Raw genomic sequence first — 15,713 nt, forward strand, 5'->3', positions numbered from 1 at the left:
CTCTAGTTAATTTCTGGCTTCTTTGTGATTGAGGCAAAATTCTCTTTATTAGAAACATCTGGGTAATGAAACAGCATATTATAATAGTATCTGTGGAAAGATAGGGAAAAACTTACCTTTTTCTTGGAACTTCTCTCAATCTAGGTTCTCAGCTTCAACATTCTTGCAAAGGCTCTGAATCTTTTAAGCATATCCCTTCACCACAACTAATTCTTCCTTTGCTTTTCAAAGTATGCTAGAAATTCCATTTATTGAAATTGGTGAGAGTGTCCACAGTTAGTGAGTATGATCTGTATTAAGTTTTACCAAAGGAGACTGAAGATCAGTCAGGTATTAATAGAACATGTAACAGAACACAGAAAATGGTGTTCTGAAAACTTAAAAGATAGTTTCCAGAAAAAGGAAATGATCAGTAACAGTGCCAGAGATTATAGAAAGATCAAGAAGAATAACTAAGAAAAGGCCTTTTACTAATTAAGATTTGGTAATTAAAAGGTCTTTGGTGAGTTTTGGAGAGTAGTTTTAATTGAATGAGGAAAAAAGGAAAACAAAGATGAGGAAGTATAGACAATTTTAGATGACTTTTTTAATTTGGCCAAAAGGAGAATGAGAGATAAGCTAAAAGCTAGCAAGATCTAATAAACATTTCTAATGGGGGAAAAGGGAAAATAATTTATGCATTTGTAGTGAATAGGAAAGGTGCCATTAGATAGATACCTTACAGAGTGGGAATGATAGAAAAAGAGATATGTTAAAGTAGTTAAGATGGAATTGGAGAAAATGATTTGTGAATTTATAGTGAACAGGAAAGATACCATTAGATACTTTACAGAGTGGGAATGATAGAAAAAGAGATATGTTAAAGTAGTTAAGATGAAATTGGATCAGTGTTTCATATTGAATGTTTTCCTTGGCAAGAAATAGGGACCTCCTTTGTGAATCAGGTGTGAAAGAAGCCATAGTAATGGAAGATGTCTGATCATTGTGATCTGAGGAGTAGAGAAGGGTATCTCAATGAATGGCCTCAATTTTTTTTCAAGGAATTATGAGGTGAACTCCTCATTTAGAGTGTGGGGGGGAGGGAAGTAATGCCATGAGAGGCTTCAGAAGGATTAAAAAGTTTGGAATAACTGTTCGGCTAAGTGGGAGAGAGTCATTTGGGGTAGTGTAGAGGCTTGCCTTATTACAATGAGAACCCAGTTGGGAACATGTCTAGCTTTATTGGGGTTAAAGGGGAGACTAAAAATTAATAGGGAAAAGTAAGAGAAATCAGGTGCTTCATGTCACTGATATACTAACTTAATAGCTTAGAGGTAGAGTTGAGGAATGGTCTGGTTCTGATTTTATGCATAGCTATAGTATCAATAGTTCTCTGGGCAGTGCTGGGTGAAGGGATAGTCTTTCTGAAAATGTGTTTTTAGACATGAAGAGTCACTAGATCAAGTGGTAGGCATCCAGTTTTGTTCTGTACCTCATTCTTGTTTCTCATTAGTCTTGTAAACCCATTATTACTGTTATCTGACAGCCAGCAATCAATCTTCTGGGTTGAGCATCCCAGCCATATAAAGAAAACTAAGACAATATAGCCTAAGGGAAGAAATATATCATTTCTGTTCCTCACTATCACTATTACTATTCAGTATTGTATTAGAAATGCTAGCTTTGGCAATAAGAGTTGAGAAAGAGATTAAAGGAATTAGAGTAGGCAATGAGGAAACCAAATTATCACTCTTTGCTGATGATATGATGGTATACTTAGAGAAGCCCAGAGATTCTACTAAAAAGTTATTAGAAATAATCCACAACTTTAGCAAAGTTGCAGGATACAAAATAAATCCACATAAGTCATCAACATTCTTATATGTCACTAACAAAATCCAACAGTCAGAATTACAAAGAGAAATTCCATTTAAAGTAACTACTGATAGTATAAAATACTTAGGAATCTAGCTGCCAAGGAAAATCAGAAATTTTATGAGCAAAACTACAAAACACTTTCCACACAAATTAAGTCTGATCTAACCAATTGAAAAAATATTAAATGCTCTTGGATAAGGCTAGCAAATATAATAAAGATGACAATATTACCTAAACTAATCTATATGTTTAGCCCTGTACCAATCAGACTCCCAAAAAACTATTTTAATCACCTAGAAAAAAATAACAACATAGTTCATATGGAAAAACAAAAGGTCAAGAATTTCAAGAGAAGTAATGAAAAAAAAAATCAAATGAAGGTGGCCTAGCAGTACCAGATCTAAAATTATATTATAAAGCAGCGGTTACCAAGACCATTTGGTATTGGCTAAGGAATACATTAGTTGATCAGTGGAATAGGTTAGGTTCAAAGGACAAAACAGTCAATAACTGTAGCAATCTAGTGTTTGACAAACCCATAGACCCCAGCTTTTGGGATAAGAACTTACTGTTTGGCAAAAATTGCTGGGAAAATTGGAAACTAGTTTGGCAGAAACTAGGCATCAACCACACTCAACACTGTACACCAAGATAAGGTCAAAATGGGTTCATGACCTAGGCATAAAGAATGAGATTATAAATAAATTAGAAGAGCATAGGATAGTTTACCTCTCAGACCTATGGAAGAGGAAGGAATTTATGACCATAGAAGAACTAGAGATCATTACTGATCACAAAATAGAAAATTTTGATTATATCAAATTGAAAAGTTTTTGTACAAACAAAACTAATGCAGACAAGATTAGAAGGGAAACAATAAACTGGGAAAACATTTTTATAGTCAAAGGTTTTATAAAGGCCTTATTTCCAAAATATATAGAGAATTGACTCTACTTTATAAATCAAACCATTCTCCAATTGATAAATGGTCAAAGGATATGATCAGACAATTCTCAAAGAAATTGAAACTATTTCTAGCCATATGAAAAGATGCTCCAACTTATTATTAATCAGAGAAATGCAAATTAAGACAACTCTGAGATACCACTACACACTTCTCAGATTGGTTAGGATGACAGGAAAAGATAACGCGAAATGTTGGAGGGGATGTGGGAAAACTGGGGCACATCCATTCTTGGTGGAATTGTGAATACATCCAACCATTCTGGAGAGCAATTGGGAACTATGCTCAAAAAGTTATCAAACTGTGCATATCCTTTGATGCAGCAGTGCTACTACTGGGCTTATATCCCAAAGAGATCATAAAGAAGGGAAAGGGACCTGTATGTGCAAGAATGTTTGTGGCAGCCCTCTTTGTAGTGGCCAGAAACTGGAAACTGAGTGGATGCCCATCAATTGGAGAATGGCTGAATAAATTGTGGTATATGAATATTATGGAATATTATTGTTCTGTAAGAAATGACCAACAGGATGATTTCAGAAAGGCCTGGAGAGACTTACACGAACTGATGCTGAGTGAAATGAGCAGGACCAGGAGATCATTATACACTTCAACAACAATATTATATGCTGATCAATTCTGATGGACTTGGCCATCTTCAGCAATGAGATGAACCAAATCAGTTCTAATGGAGCAGTAATGAACTGAACCAGCTATACCCAGCGAAAGAACTCTGGGAGATGACTAAGAACCATTACATTGAATTCCCAATCCCTATATTTTTGCTCCCCTGCATTTTTGATTTTCTTCACAGGCTAATGGTACAATATTTCAGAGTCTGATTCTTCTTGTACAGCAAAATAACGGTTTGGACATGTATATTTATTTTGTATTTAATTTATACTTTAATATATTTAACATGTATTGGTCATCCTGCCATCTAGGGGAGGGGATGGGGGGAAAGAGGGGAAAAATTGGAACAAAAGGTTTGGCAATTGTCAAAGCTGTAAAATTACCCATGCACATAACTAGTAAATAAAAAGCTATTAAAATTTAAAAAAAAGAAATATATCATTCCTAAGGCCCAATAGCTTGGGGTTATCCCTAAGGATTGCATTACATCAGCATCAACTTGTAAAACATAAAATAGTGAGGAATACCATGAAAAAAGTGTTAAAAATCATTCAGAAAATTGGGAGAATAACCTGCCAATCCATAGATAACAATGAATAATAATAAGGATTCTTTGCATGAAATGTGTGTGTTGCATGAACTTTGATCATATAAAATATCTTGTCAGTTTAACCAGCTATTTCCAGTAAGCCTACAAGAATAAAATATATACATATATATATAATTATATATATATATATGTGTGTGTGTGTGTGTGTGTGTGTGTGTGTATAATTACACTAAGAGTGTGACACACAACTCATCACTGGCAGTTGATGGAAATGTATATTATTCACAGTTAAGTAATGCATAAATATTACATGAAACAAAGAAAAAGGTGTCTGTTGATTAAATTGCAGCTGGTTAAGCAAAAGAAATAAAGTATGCTTTTTAAGAAAAAAAATATGTTAGCAGCTACAGATAAGGACTATTTTCTGGTTAATATAGTTAATTTTACTAAATGAAAAAGAACTACCTTCCAGACTAGATAAAAGAGGATAACATTTTACTGATTGATTTTTTTGGCAATTAGTCTTTTTATATAAGTTAAGAGAATATAAAGAAAAATACTGAAGGAAACCAGTTACTGTTGCTAGTCATGAAATGCATATAAGGGTCAGACACAGCAAAATATTATAGGGGATAAAATGTAATCAGTTAAGTTTTTCCAAGAATTCTCTTTCAATATATTGATTATGGTTGTTAATAAGTTTTTGAATGTATAAGTCTCATGATCTCTTTTTGTTTCATTGTAGGTATTGTGGTAAATGGTTTAGTAAATATCAGCATCTCCACTATTGAAAAGCGCTATCAACTAAGCAGTTTCATGACTGGTCTGGTGTCATCAAGTTATGATATTTCATTTTGTTTGTTATCATTGTTTATATCATTTTATGGAGAAAGAGGACACAAGCCAAGATGGCTTGCATTTGCATCCTTTATGATGGGATTGGGATCACTTGTATTCACTTTGCCTCACTTTATTAGTGGAAAATATGAATTGGCATCTGAATATAAAGGTAAGATGTTTACTAAACAACCTCTTGTGCTTTTTTAGAAAAGGTTTATTATTTGTAGAAAATTATTATTGGATCAAGGACTTAGCCTATGGAAATGTAACTAATCATACCTTTTAACCTAATTATGCATCCTTAAGAATGAGTAAATGAAAGAAAAATTATTTATTAAATGTTTATTATGTACTAAGTAGCATGCTTAAGGATGTATGATTGGATTAAAAGATGGTCAGTCACATTTGGCTTTTCTAAAAAGTTCTTTATTATTTTCATTTTAAACCATCTTATTTTCAATTTAATTTTTCAAAATTTTAGTTTTATATATATTCTGAGATTGCTGATTTGATGATTTCTAGTTTTTAATCACATGCTCAACTTTTTTGTTAATATAGATGTTCAGAAGTGTTTTCCCTCATTGTTTTTGCTGCATCTCACAATCACTGATATGTTGTCTCATTGTTAAGATTTTCTTTATTACAATTATTTTTGTTTTCAGTATTTGTTCTTTCATCTTCCCATTATGTCACATGATATTACTGAGTCTCAGAAATTAAGACATTTCATTAGGCGCTTTCTCCTTGTACATCTCAATTACCCTCAGTATCTATCACTTCATTCTCCTTTGTTCTAGTGTCCAGAAAGAGATAGCTCCTCCCTTTACTAAAGCTAACTATTCTCCTTACTTGTGTCCATGACCCTGTCCCTTCCATAAGCTTGTCATTTAAATCACATTTTTCTCTTCTTCCCACCCTCCCTTACCTTATTTGTTCCCTCATTCTCTTCCTGTTTCCTTCTGCCTTCCTTCCTTGCTGCCTACAAACCTATCCAAATCTTCCCATCTTAAAAAACCTTAACTATTCTGTCCAAGTTACTAACAATCTAATTTCTGAATCTTGCCTTTTTAAAGTCCTTATTCTTCTTCACTTCTATCATTTTTGATACTGTTACTTCTCTTTTGTCCTAAGTCCTCTCTTCTCTCTAGATTTTTTTTAATTTTTCTATTCCCATGATTTTTCTTCTTCCTTTCAAACTATTCTTATAATTATTCTTCACTGTATTGTTATCTACATTTTGTTTTCTCTATATGGTATACTCTGGGGCTCTGTCTCAACATATTCATTGCTCTCTGTTGCGGTTCAAGGAGGACCCCAAAATGTTGGGGTTTCAGATCAGTGTCTCTGTCTCAAAAGAATTTGTAGGCTTGGACCCATCTCCAAGCCAAAGTTTATTATAATTGTAAAAACAATTAAAGTGGGCTAAATTCCAAAAGAAGTTACCCAAAAACCAGGAAAAAGAAGGTAAATTTATAGGGAAAGGTGAGAGACCAGGTGCTTCATATTACTGATATGCTAATTTTATGGTTTTGAGGTGGAGGTGGAGTTGAGGAGTAGTTTGGTTCTGATTGTGCACAGATGTAGTACCCATAGTTCCTTGGGCAGAACTAGGGGTGGGGAGGAGGCTTCTAAAGATGTGGTTTTGGCCTGAAATGTCATTAAGTAAAGTGGAGGACACCCAATTTTGTTCTGCTCTTGTATTAATTTTAAGCACCTCGTTATTGTTGCTCATTAGTTTTAAATGCCCTGTTATTACTGACCAACAGGCTGTTATCTGGTAGCCAGCAATATTTGTGGGCTCAACATCCTAGTCAGCTAGAGTAAACTGGAGCAGGATAACCTAAGGGAAGAAATATATTATTTCTAATACATCACTCTGAAGGCCAGGTGGCGTTGGGTTATAGCAATAATCCCATCCTTCCTGAGGGCTGTACTACATATATACTCTTATGTACTTTTGCTTAGTGATCTCATCTGAATACTTACAACTGTTGGAATCCTAGTGTTAACTCAACTTGAAACAAGGTATTAAGTGGAACTGAGAAACAACGCTTGTGTTCACACCTGTACTCACTGGAGTTCACATGTTTGGGAGATTTCAGGATTTAGTATGAGATATCTGAATTCACACCTCCCTTGAAGCTCTCAGAGCCAGAGAGCACTCTGGGAGAAACCCATAATCCCTCTCTCTCAGAAGAGATCCTATAGAAGAAACAGACAGAGGCTCTCTTAGGGAGTTGAGCTGAAAAACATTGAGAGGGAGTTCAGCTGAATTAGATTGGAGAAGGGAGCATCAGTTCAGTTGAGGAGAAGCACTCTCTCGGAGGCACAACCAGATTCAGCATTCTGGGAGATTGCGAGCCAGAAGCCCTCTCTCGGAGGCAAGAGAGATTCATTCCATCTGGAGGCTAAACAAAGCAGAGGCAAAGGACAAAGCTGCAAGAGCTCTTAGAACCAAGGAGAGAGAGCAGAGGTAGAAGCAAGGGACAATCTGCAAGAGCTCTTGGAACCAAGCAGAGAGATAGGCCTCTGAGCTAACTGGGCCCAAGGAAAGAGACAAGACTTGGAAGGAGAAAATAAATGTTTGCATTTTATCAGCTGGCTGCATTTTGGGTGATTATTTACTTGTAACTGAAACTAAGGCTGCCTCCAGAAAACCTCCCCAAGAAACTCTCTCCCAGAAAGAACCATTATATTATAAAGAAGAAAAACATCACATACAACATTGTCATATTTATGGCTTTAAAATCTCTCTAGCTCTCATCTCTGTCCTGTCTTCCAATTCTATGTTATGTTTTTCAATTATCTTTATTTGGATTACTAAAGGCAATTTAAAGTCAAAATAGAATTTGTGATGTTCCTTTCCCAGACTCACTCCACTCCCTGAACCTGCCACCATTCCCTATTTTCCCTAACTTCTCAATATTTTGTGAAATGCATTACTATTATACACTCAGTTTACTACCTATAAGACACCCTTGATTCTACTTCCACACTTCACATATACAGTCAGCTGCCAAATCCTATTAATTCTATTCTGGTAACATCTTCAGTGTTTATCCCCCTTCTCTTCACTCACACAAAAATGTTATGGGCCAGAACTCTGTACTTGAAACAAGGATTCTTACAAGGTGCTAACTAAGTGCAATTGATAAAACAATGGTTATCTAGTTTAACATGGTGATTAATAGTTTTCTAGTTCAGTATGATTGACTTAATCTTACAACAAATAATGATTCCCTAGTGATATAATGATTGGTTTATACTCAGTGTATTGTAAATAATCTAATTATAATAGAGCATATAAACTGGGACAAACTCAGCCAGGGCAGACTCAGAGACACATTCATTCCATTTCCCACCTTTGTGATGGCTGGAGACTGGAGCACAAGCCCTGGGACTCAGAGACACATGTGTTCCATCTCACACCATCATGGTTGCTGGCCTGTCCTCCTGCATTTCCTCCACTGAGACCAAGCTGACCCGGCCCCCAGGCAAGGAAACTAGACTTTGAAGGAGATAATAAAGAATTTGGACTTTAACACCTGGCTATTCTTGTGGTGATTACTGAAACAAAGGCTGCTCCAGAGACCTCCAGAAAACTAACCAGAACATTTCACACAAAAACATCTACTTGATTCTGTTCCTTTCACCTGAAATATTGCAATAGTCTCCTAGCTGGTCTCCCTAGTCTTTTTCTTCAATTTTTCCTCCATACAGCTGCTAATTGATATTACTAAAATGTAGATCTAACCATGTCTTTACCCTGTTTAGGAACTTCAGTGCGTCTTAGGTCAAGTACAGTATCATCTGTTTGCCAACCTATTTTTCCCATACTGGTTTCAAATTACTTTTAAGTTACAAGTCATGTATTTATCCCAGCATAAATGTCCTTCTTGCAAATCCCCATAAATATTATAGCAAGGACCCCTGAATTTGTTTGTTTGAGTTGCCCTATTTTCCAGATATGAAGCATTCTCCCCCCAAAAATCCAAAACCCGATATAAAAGTGATCTTTTACAACTGAACTCTTATTAAACTTTCAATGCCCGTGGGTCCGAATTATCTACAAGTCTCAAAAGTCCTCCTATCCCTCTTGCTCACCTTCCCCTACTGTGCAGTTTCTTCTCCTGTGCCACTCCCATTTGAGAGAGGATTATCTTCTGTTCCTCCCATGAGACTAACCCCTTCTTGCAGTATCCTGTCAGGATCCAAGGCTTTATCTGTCTTGGCATTGCTTGGTAGGAGAAGTTCCCATATGCATGTGCCTTTCTTTTACAAGATCAGGTTACTCCTCATGTCTTGTGGAGTCCATGACTTGTGAGGAACACTTAATTCATATTCTATCCTTGCCTAGCACACCACATTGCCTGGGTCATACTCCCTCCTTCCCTCAACCTGCAGGCTCCTTCCTTCAAAGTATAGATTAGATCTCACATTCTGTATGCAGTCTTAACCAATCTCAGCAAATTGTTAGCGCTCTTACCCTGAAACATTATTTTGAGTTTGGTTTGTATTTATTTGTATCTATATATCTGTACTATTGTTTAACTCAATAGAACCTAAGCTTGAAGACATCAAGGACTGTTTTATCTTTGTTTTTGTATCTTTGGTGCCTAGCCTGGTGCTTAGCATGCAGTTGTTTGTCCTTCATTTTCAAAGAGGACCCAGTGACATCACGGGTTTCTTGAGTTGCTCTATTTTCCAGATATGAAGCATTCCCCCCCAAAAAATGTTTCAATATTTTCCATTATAACTCATTACTTCCCCAGTGAAAGCTTTTTGGTATATATAAAAAATTTATAGTAAAGTAAAATAAATTCACACCTTGGCTGTGTCTGAAAATGTATGTCTCATTTTGCACCTCTGGTTCATTGCTAAAATGCTACAATATGAAATGTATGCTTCCTCATTAGTCTTTTGGAGTTGTGTTGCTTCATTTCATTGACTATACCTCGTAAGTGCTTCAAACTTGTTTTCCCTTTCAGTTTTGTATATAGTATAGTAGTTTATACTGTTCTCTTGAATAGTACTCATTTTACTCTGCATATGTTTCCCCAGATTTCTTTGAATTTGTCACTTCTTACAGTATAATAATATTCTATCATATTTATATACAGTACTTGTTTAGCCCCCTCCCAGTTGATGGACGGCGCTTACTTTGTTTTCAGTTCCTTACTACAATAAAAAGTGCTACTATAAATGTGTGTATGTGCCTTTTCCCTCTTTAACTTGTATTACTCTTGTTAAAACAATTAGCTCTTAACCAGGTCAAAGAGTATGCATGATTTATTTATCTTTGGGGTGTAGTTCTAAATTTTGCTTGTCCTTCTGTTAGACTTCTTACAAGGTGTTGTCACGAGAATTAATAGAAACAATGCTTAAGTTTATACCTTTGAGAGTTCACACATTAGCTCACCCATTAGAGTTTACAAGTTCGGGAGATTCACAAGTCAGAAAACCACAATCCCACTCTCTCAGAGGAGTCGTCAACCTTTGGGTTCACACCTTTAAGAGATCATATATAAGGAGCTCCTGGAATCAGTTGAGAGGAGTAGAACCAAGATTCAGAGAGAGCTGGAGGCTGAAGCTGGCAGACAAGCTTCAAGAGCTCTTGGAACCAAGGAGGGAGATAGGCCTCTAAGAAAACTTAAAGAGTTATTTTGAAGGAGACAATAAAAGATTTAAACTTTTAACACCTGGCTGCATTTGAAGTGATTATTACTTGGAAATGAAACTAAGGCTGCCTCCAGAAGCCTCCCCAAAGAAACCTGCTCCCGGAGAACCATCATATTTTAGAAAAGTAAAGAATACCACATCCTTCATACCTTTCTAACAACTGTCATTTCTCTTTTTGCCTTCCTTGACAATTTTATGGGTGTAAAATAGAAACTAAGAGTTGTTTAGTTTCTTGTAATTGACTTGGAACATTTCAGCTTGCTTTTTTTTTTAATTTTTAGTCTTAGAGATGTCTATACATATCTTTTGACTATATCTTTATTGGGGAAATGGCTTTTTTTTTAATACATTTGTATCAATTTCTAATATATTCTGAGTGGCAAGACTTTTTTTTTAATTACATTATATCTTTTTTTAAAATAGCTTTTTATTTAAAAAGGTATATGCATGGGTAATTTTTCCACATTGACAATTGCAAAACGTTTTGTCCCAATTTTTCCCCTCCTTCCCTTCACCTACTCCCCCCAGATGGCAGGTTGACCAATACATGTGAAATATGTTAAAGTATATGTTAAATACAATATATGTATACATATCCATACAGTTATTTTGCTATACAAAAAGAATTGGACTTTGAAAATAGTACACAATTAACCTGTGAAGGACATCGAAAATGTAGGCAGACAAAAATAGAGGGATTGGAAATTCTAGGTAGTGGTTCATTGTCATCTCCCAGAGTTCTTTCACTGGGTGTAGCTGGTTCATTTCATTAACTGCTCTATTGGAACTGATTTGGTTCATGTCATTGCTGAGGCTGGCCAGGTCTATCAGAATTGATTATCATATAATATTGTTGTTGAAGTATATAATGATCTCCTGGTCCTACTCATTTCACTCAGCATCAGTTCATGTAAGTCTCTCCAGGTCTTTCTGAAATCATCCTGTTGGTCATTTCTTACAGAACAATAATATTCCATAATATTCATATACCATAATTTATTCAGCCATTCTCCAATTGATGGGCATCTACTCAGTTTCCAGTTTCTGGCCACTACAAAGAGGGCTGCCACAAACATCCTTGCACATAAAGGTCCCTTTCCCTTCTTTATGATCTCTTTGGGATATAAGCCCAGTAGTAACACTGCTGGATCAAAGGGTATGCAGTTTGATAACTTTTTGAGCATAGTTCCAAATTGCTCTCCAGAATGGCTGGATGTATTCACAATTCCACCAACAATGTATCAGTGTCCCAGTTTTCTCACATCCCTCCAACATTCTGCATTATCTTTCTCTGTCATTCTAGTCAATCTGAGAGGTGTGTAGAGGTATCTCAGAGTTGTCTTAATTTGCATTTCTCTGATTAATAATGACTGGGAGCATCTTTTCATATGGCTAGAAATAGTTTCAATTTCTTCATCTTGAGAATTCTCTATTCATATCCTTTGACCATTTATCAGTTAGAGAATGGCTTGATTTCTTATAGAGTCAATTCTCTATATATTTTGGAAATGAGGCCTTTATCAGAACCTTTGACTATAAAAATGTTTTCCCAGTTTATTGTTTCCCTTCTAATCTTGTCTGCATTAGTTTTGTTTGTACAAAAACTTTTCAATTTGATGTAATCAAAATTTTCTTTTTTGTGATCAATAATGATCTCTAGTTGTTCTTTGATCATAAATTCCTTCCTATTCCACAGGTCTGAGAAGCAAACTATCCTATGTTCTTCTAATTTATTTATAGTCTCATTCTTTATGCTTAGGTCATGAACCCATTTTGACCTTGGTGAATGGTGTTAAGTGTGGGTCAATATGGCAAGACTTTATTGAGAGAAATTTACGGCAAACAATTTTCCTCTAGTTTGCTATTTATCTTTCAAATACAGGAGCTGTGATTTTCTTTTTGTTTAAAATGTTTATCTGTAATCAAGATTGTCCACTTCATCTGTAGCCTTTGCTAATCCAAGAATTTTTCCCCTAGTTTACCTTAGTGCCAATTGAGTTAATTTTTGTTGACTCTAGGTTTCTGTAATATGGGTAAAATATGCAAATATTGATAATTTGGGTTTTTTGTATATATTCCCTAAATTTATTTTTATCATCTTCTTGCTGTAGCTATCATTTTGGACAACTTTGCTTTTACAACCCAATCTGTTCTTTTTAGAAAAGCTTCCATGGTTTCTCATTTAAAGCTTTTGATAGATACTACTGACCATTGATCCTATGGTTTTAAAGTCCATTGATTCCAATGTTGTTTTTAAATAGAGATGAGTATTATATTTTGTCAAAAGCTTTTTCTGAATCTTTTGATAGGATCATATAATAATTTGCCTTTTTTTGCTATTAATATGGTCTATTATGTTTATAGTTTTTCTCAATGTTGAATCAACCTGGCGTACCTGATTTAAATCTAAATCCTTTTCATGCATTGTTCTAAATATATACACACATACTCACACATATATTTTATCATAGTTCATTATGGATATTGGGCTCTAGTTCTCTCTCTTTTCTCTCTCCATGTAGTAGGTAAGAGGACCATATTTACCTCAAAGAATTAGGTAGGAGTACTGCTTTTCAAACAATTTATGCAATATTAGAATTTAGGGTTAGGTTCATTAGAAAGATTGCATTTGGAAATCTATGTGGTCTTGCATTATTTTTTTTTTCATCGATCATTCCATCATGGCATGTTACATTCTTTTTTATTTAAGTAATTTGGTTTTCCTCCTTTTAATAAAATTAATTAATTTTAATCTATTTTAATATTACTTTGAAATGTTGTTCTAATGCTGAGCTCTGCCCCCTTTGAAACTCTTGAATTGGTTTAGCTGAATTACTTCTTGTCTGCTCTATAATACAAATTCTGCTCCACTTACCTTTCTAGATTAGATTGCTGGTACTAGATCTCCACTTCAGCCTGCCTTCTTTCTCAGCCTTCTGGTAGGCTAATATACTTGATCATCTTGCTGCTTCTCTGTCTCATCTGTTTTTCTGTGGTACTAATAGATTTTGCTTATCTATGGTTTCCTCTAAATCTCCTTGACATTCATCCATGTGCAGTTATTTCCTCCTGTTTCTCAGCACTCTGTGGAATGTGCATTTGGATCATGTCTACCCATTTACTGACCTAAGAAAGCTTACTCCCTCATCTGCTTATATTAAGACAACCTTAATATTGAATGCATTTTTGATAATGTCCTTGATAATTGGTCATCCAGACTTTGTTTGGATATTTGGAATGATAGAGAATTCTCAGTCTCAAGGACATTACATTATGTATACCTCAAATCTCTTGTCTTTTATATACTGGTCCTAATTTCTTTTTGCAAGAAATTAAAAATTATGGTGAAAAAATATCATGATTCTTAGTAAATGGATAGAGAAGTAACTTAACATGCTTAAAACAGAACATATTATATTCTAAACCTGCCCCTTTTCCCAAATTTCCTTTATCTGTAAAGGCTACCACCATCCTTCCATTCACCCAAGTTTATAACTTTGAAGTCAACCTCCACTATTCACTCTGCCTCTCTTCAACTCCTTTCTACATCATATCTAAATTTCCAAGGCTTGTCACTTCTGTCTCCTTGTCATTTGTCATATCTGATCCCTTCTTTCTATCTAAATGATCTCTTTGCTGGTTCATCTCTCCACCACCAATTGCCTGAACTGCTGTAATACTATCCTTCTGCCTAGCCTTTATTTTCTTCAATTCATCGTCCACAAAAGTTTGCAAAAAATATTTCTAAACAATAGGTCTGACTTTGTTATTACTCTGGCCCAGATGTATCAGTGTTTTTCTATTGCTTCTACAGTAAAATATAAATTCTTTTGATTAACATTTAAAGTTCTTCACACTCTGGTTCCAACATCTCTTCTCCATTGATCTTGAGATAATTTCTAGACAAACTCCCCTACTGGCTGTTCCTTACAGAATATATTCTACATGTATGTCTTTGTGTAAATTATCCTTTAAATCTGGAATATATTCTCTTTTCCTTTCTAGTTACATTTAATCTTAAGTTCTAACCCCTATACAAGACTTTTTTTTTTGATTCTCCCAATTATTAACACTTCCTTTCTTTAAGATTAATTTGTACGAATTTGGGTAGTCAGTTACATATACAAATTATAGCATTATATAAATTTTCTTAGGAAAAAGACTATTTTCTTTCTTTTTTTTTTTTTTTTTTTTTTTTGGTCACTTCATCCCTAATGCTTAGTATAGTATCTGGCACATAGTAGATTTAATAAATATTCACTGACACGAATCAAGAAGTGAAAAGAGAACTATTATCAAAATTATGGTGGAATACCTTTCTTTCTTGGCAAAATTTAGCCTTTTAAAGATTTTTGTGTATAAGAGTCCCTAATACCAAGCTCAAAGAATTTACATAGGTAATTAGTAATAACAATTTAGAGGCAGCTAGGTGGCACTAGTGAATAAAGTGCCAAGCCTGAATTCAGAAAAACTCATCATCCTGAGTTCAGATCTAGGCTATTTATTACTTGTATGTCCCTAGGAAAGTCACTTAATCCTCTTTGCCTCAGTTTCCTCATCTGTCAAAAAAGCTGGAGAAGAAAATGGCAAACTACTTCATTACCTTTCCTCAAAAAAAAATAAATTGAGGAGGAGGAAGATTTTGGGAAGATGGTGGAGTAGATCAGTAAATTTCAAGTTCTCCAGATTTCTCCCACAAACAAAACAAATTTGCACCTTAAGGCAAACATAGAAAGGTGAAAAATAAAGAAGACCTGGAACAGAACAGGAGTCCTTCAGATATAATCCAAGAAGACCTGAAGAAAGACCCCAGGCTAGGGAATGAACAGTGTGAAGTGCAAATACCTCTGGACTAGTTCCACAGAAACACCAAGTGGGGAACTCGAAGGCTATCTGGATTTGGCTGGAACCTCAGCAGGAACCTCAGAAACTTTCACTTTATGGACTGCATATGGAGTCAGGAGTTTGAGTCCTGGAAGAGTGAGTGAACCTCAGATGGTTAGGAACACTAGACCCAGTGCTTCAGGGATGCAACCCTGGATGAGAAGGAGCAAGCATACCCAGTGAGTGCAGAAGCCCTTGGACCCAGCACTTGCTGGAAGAAGAAATTTTTGGTTTGGGATCAGAGAGGAGAGCTGAAGTGAAGCTAGAGGTACCATCTTCCCCTCACCATGATTAGAGGTGCTTATACTA

The 15,713-nt window shown here is 35.3% G+C and overlaps 1 protein-coding gene across 11 annotated transcripts in view; it reads left to right on the forward strand.

Annotated features, from left to right (window-relative positions):
* LOC100919846 (solute carrier organic anion transporter family member 4C1-like) overlaps positions 1-15,713 on the forward strand; it is a 176,964-nt gene that overhangs the window by 11,519 nt on the left and 149,732 nt on the right. For 10 of the 11 annotated variants that reach the window (XR_004234240.1, XR_004234241.1, XR_004234247.1 and 7 more), the window contains one exon: positions 4,747-5,010. The exons of the other annotated variant lie outside the window; for it this stretch is intronic. Coding sequence is in view for 5 of the 10 variants with exons in the window: in XM_031968956.1 (XP_031824816.1) it covers positions 4,747-5,010 (264 nt within the window). In the remaining 5 variants the exon portion in view is untranslated. The remainder of the gene's footprint in view (positions 1-4,746; positions 5,011-15,713) is intronic. 11 annotated transcript variants of the gene reach the window in all.

The sequence above is a fragment of the Sarcophilus harrisii genome, chromosome 1 (assembly GCF_902635505.1).
Source record: "Sarcophilus harrisii chromosome 1, mSarHar1.11, whole genome shotgun sequence".
Classification (NCBI taxonomy): Eukaryota; Metazoa; Chordata; class Mammalia; order Dasyuromorphia; family Dasyuridae; genus Sarcophilus; species Sarcophilus harrisii.